Source organism: Zophobas morio, unplaced genomic scaffold (assembly GCF_036711695.1).
Source record: "Zophobas morio isolate AGI-343-1 ecotype UQ-CSIRO unplaced genomic scaffold, CSIRO_AGI_Zmor_V1 ptg000008l, whole genome shotgun sequence".
Lineage (NCBI taxonomy): Eukaryota > Metazoa > Arthropoda > Insecta > Coleoptera > Tenebrionidae > Zophobas > Zophobas morio.
This window is the reverse complement of record NW_026972113.1, coordinates 4482928-4486765: the sequence shown is the minus strand read 5'-3', so window position 1 is coordinate 4486765 and position 3838 is coordinate 4482928. Positions and strand designations below refer to the sequence as shown.

Genomic DNA, 3838 nt, shown 5'->3' with positions numbered 1-3838 from the left:
TCAATTTTTCGATTTTTCGACTTCGCTTTTTTGGTTTCTCGATTTCTCAATTTTCCAATTTCTCAATTTTTGGATATTTCTTTCTGCTTTGTGCTTTCCCAATATTTCGATTCTTCGACTTTTAGATTTTTCAATTTTCCGAGTTTTTAAATTTTCGATTTTTCAATTTTTTGAATATTCGATTTCTCGAGATTTGGATCTATCGATTTATCAATTTTTCCATTTTTAACTGTTCGATTTTAAAGACTCTTGATCTTGATATTCCTTGTGGTATTTTTCCTTGAGTAAGACACATGTTAAAGATGTCATCTAGTTTTTCTCTGGCTTCATTTCCACTTATTATTTCTGTTAGTAGTTCGTATTTACCGGGTGGTTTGTGATTTTTCATTTACTTCAGCCCCTATTGCACTTCTTCACTTTTTATTTATAATTAAGTTTTTTTTTAACTCCTGCAAAAGTTGTCTCCGTTCGACTTCTGTATTTCTATAGCAGTTTGAGTTAATATTTGTCCTTTTCCATATCTTTTCTTATGCGTTCTTAAGTAACGAGTTTAATTTTTAGCTTAATTAAAGACAACACAAAATTAATTGAATTAATTATTTTATTAAATTAATTATGTACAATATGTTTGGACTGCCAGAAACAAAAATATTCTTACTTTAAATAAAATAAAAATACAAAAAATATTTACAATGGTTTTATTAACATCTTATTATTTTCACTTCTTGAATTATTTTTTTGCGAAGAGGTCCAGCGTCTTTGTTTTGACGACGTTTCCTTTTTTCCACGGTGGTAACTGGTCCTCGTGCTGGAACCTGTCTTCGAACAATTTTGGTACCGTTGGGTCCAAACACTCCTCCGGGTCCATTTCTGGTTACGGAAATCAGGAGCCCTGGATTAAGCATCTCCTCTCGGCGTCTTCGTTTCTCCAACACCCTCTGGTCCTTGATGGTCTTCCTCAAAACGGGATCTCCCTGGGCGATGTGTTTCCACAGGTCGTTGGAGCTGACAGCAGTTAGAAGTGAAGAAGGGTCCAAACACCTGAAACAAACACAATATTAGTAAAATATTACAACAAAAATAAAAATATGACTTACCTCAAGATGACCGCCCAAAGCTCCACGGGTAAATTCGGCAAAGCAAATTCAACGTCGGGGACAAAAGGTAAAATTTTGTACATCTTGGAAAATTTTATCGTGCGAGCATAGGATAAACTGAATGGGTGGCGGCACGTCGCGGTATATATACCCGATACGCGCTCCCCCTCCACTCGACTAACGATGGAAAATGAAGCGGAGGAGTGGGGACAGATCCCAAAACTGAATTATCGAAAAATTGAAGAAACATTGAAGAATAGGAAAACTGAAGAATCGAAAACCTGAAAAATTACGAAATTGAACGAAAAATCCAAAAATTGAAAAATTAAAAAATTGAGAAATCGAAAAGTCGAAAATGCAACGTCGAAAAATTGTAAACTAAAAAAATTGAATAATTGAAAAATCAAAAAATTGAAGAACTGAAGAACTGAAAAATTGAAACTTTGGGAAGTCGGGAAATTTGAAAATAAAAAATAAATTCATTGAGAAATAATTGGAAAACTAAAAATTCGGGAATGTCAAAATTTGAAAAATTAAAATATAAAATATCAAAATACCTAAAACTTAAAAATCAAAATGAAAAACCGAAAAATCGAAAATCCAAAATTTAAAAAATCGAAAAATTGAAGAATAGAGATTTCAAAGAACAGGAAAATCGAAAAATCGAGAAATCGAAAAATGGAGAATTTAAACATTAAAAAATCGAAAATTCAAAAATGTAAAATTTAAGAAACCGAAAAATCTAATAATTGAGAAATCGAAGTAGACTAAAATCGAAAAATTGGAAAATTTTAAATGAAAAGAGAACGATAAATTGAAAAATTGAAAAATTGAAAAAATTAAAAATCTATTCATATTTCAATTGTGGCCTTTTTCAATTTTATCAATTGTTCAAATTTCGATTTTTTTTATTTTTCGATTTCTCAATTTTCCGATGTTTCAGTGATCCGATTTCTCAATTTTTGTCCTCTTCAATTTTACGATTTTTTAAAATTTCAAATTTTGACGATTCAACATTTTCAGTTTCCGATTTTCGAACTAACCTCTTTTTTTGTTTTCCCATTTCTCGACTTCCCACAGTTTCGATTTTTTCAATTCTTCAATTTTTTCATTTTCAGATTTTCTTATTTTTCGGTTTTTCGATTTTTTAAGCTAAGCACTTTAGACTTTGTTTTTTTAGTTTTTCGATTTCCGACTTTTCCAATTTTTTAATTTCTCAATTTTTTGGATATTTTTCTTCAGTATTTCTCTTTTTCAATTTTACAAATTTTAACGTTGCTAAATTTTCTCAATTAATCTACTTTTGATTTTCCTATTTCTCGACTTCTCAAAATTTCGATTTTTCAATTCTTCAATTCTTCAATTTTTCGATTTTTCGACTTCGCTTTTTTGGTTTTCGACTTCTCAATTTTCCAATTTTGTTTTAATTTCTCAATTTTTGGATATTTCTTTCAGCTTTGTGATTTCCCAATATTTCGATTCTTCGACTTTTAAATTTTTCAATTTTCCGAGTTTTTAAACTTTCGATTTTTCAATTTTTTGAATATTCGATTTGTCGAGATTCGGATGTCCCGATTTATCAATTTTTCCATTTTTAACTGTTCGATTTTAAAGACTCTTGATCTTAATATTTCTTGTGGTATTTTTCCTTGACTAAGACACATGTTAAAGATGTCATCTAGTTATTCTCTGGCTTCATTTCCAGTTATTATTTCTGTTAGTGGTTCGTATTTACCGGGTGGTTTGTGATTTTTCATTTACTTCAGCCCCTACTGCACTTCTTCACTTTTTATTTATAACTAAGATTTTTTTTAACTCCTGCAAAAGCTTGTCTCCGTTTCACTTCTGTATTTCTATAGCAGTTTGAGTTAATATTTGTCCTTTTCCATATCTTTTCTTATGCTTTCTTAAGTAACGAGTTTAATTTTTAACTTAATTAAAGACAACACAAAATTAATTGAATTAATTATATACAATATGCTTGGAATGCCAGTAACAAAAATATTCTTACTTTAAATAAAATAAAAATACAAAAAATATTTACAATGGTTTTATTAACATCTCATTATTTTCACTTCTTGAATTATTTTTTTACGAAAAGGTCCAGCGTCTTTGTTTTGACATTTCCTTTTTTCCACGGTGGTAACTGGTCCTCGTGCTAGAACCTGTCTTCGAACAATTTTGGTACCGTTGGGTCCAAACACTCCTCCGGGTCCATTTCTGGTTACGGAAATCAGGAGCCCTGGATTAAGCATCTCCTCTCGGCGTCTTCGTTTCTCCAACACCCTCTGGTCCTTGATGGTCGTCCTCAAAATAGGATCTCCCTGGGCGATGTGTTTCCACAGGTCGTTGGATCTGGCAGCAGCTAGAAGTGAAGTAGGGTCCAAACACCTGAAACAAGCACAATATTAGTAAAAATTTACAACAAAAATAAAAATATGACTTACCTCAAAATGATGGCCCAAAGCTCCACGGGTAAATTCGACAAAGCAAATTCAACGTCGGGGACGAAAGGTAAAATTTTATACATCTTGGAAAATTTTATCGTGCAAGCAGAGGATAAACTGAATGGGTGGCGGCACGTTGCGGTATATATACCCGATAGGCGCTCCCCCTCTACTCGACTAACGATGGAAAGGGAAGCGGAGGAGTGGGGACAGAGTGCGGCCGCGGTCAGTTTGAACTATGTTATATTTTTGATTTTTTCAATTGTCTTGTTTTGTGTAAGATTCGATTTAGAG

General features: G+C 32.1%; 1 protein-coding gene across 1 annotated transcript; it reads right to left on the bottom strand.

Annotated features, from left to right (window-relative positions):
• Positions 1-3151: 3151 nt before the first annotated feature.
• LOC135125536 (uncharacterized) lies at positions 3152-3627 on the bottom strand. Its single transcript, XM_064051198.1, has 2 exons — positions 3545-3627; positions 3152-3488 (listed from the first exon to the last, which is right to left on the bottom strand). Exons 1-2 carry the CDS (start codon positions 3625-3627, stop codon positions 3152-3154), a joined length of 420 nt encoding a protein of 139 aa, XP_063907268.1.
• Positions 3628-3838: the final 211 nt, after the last annotated feature.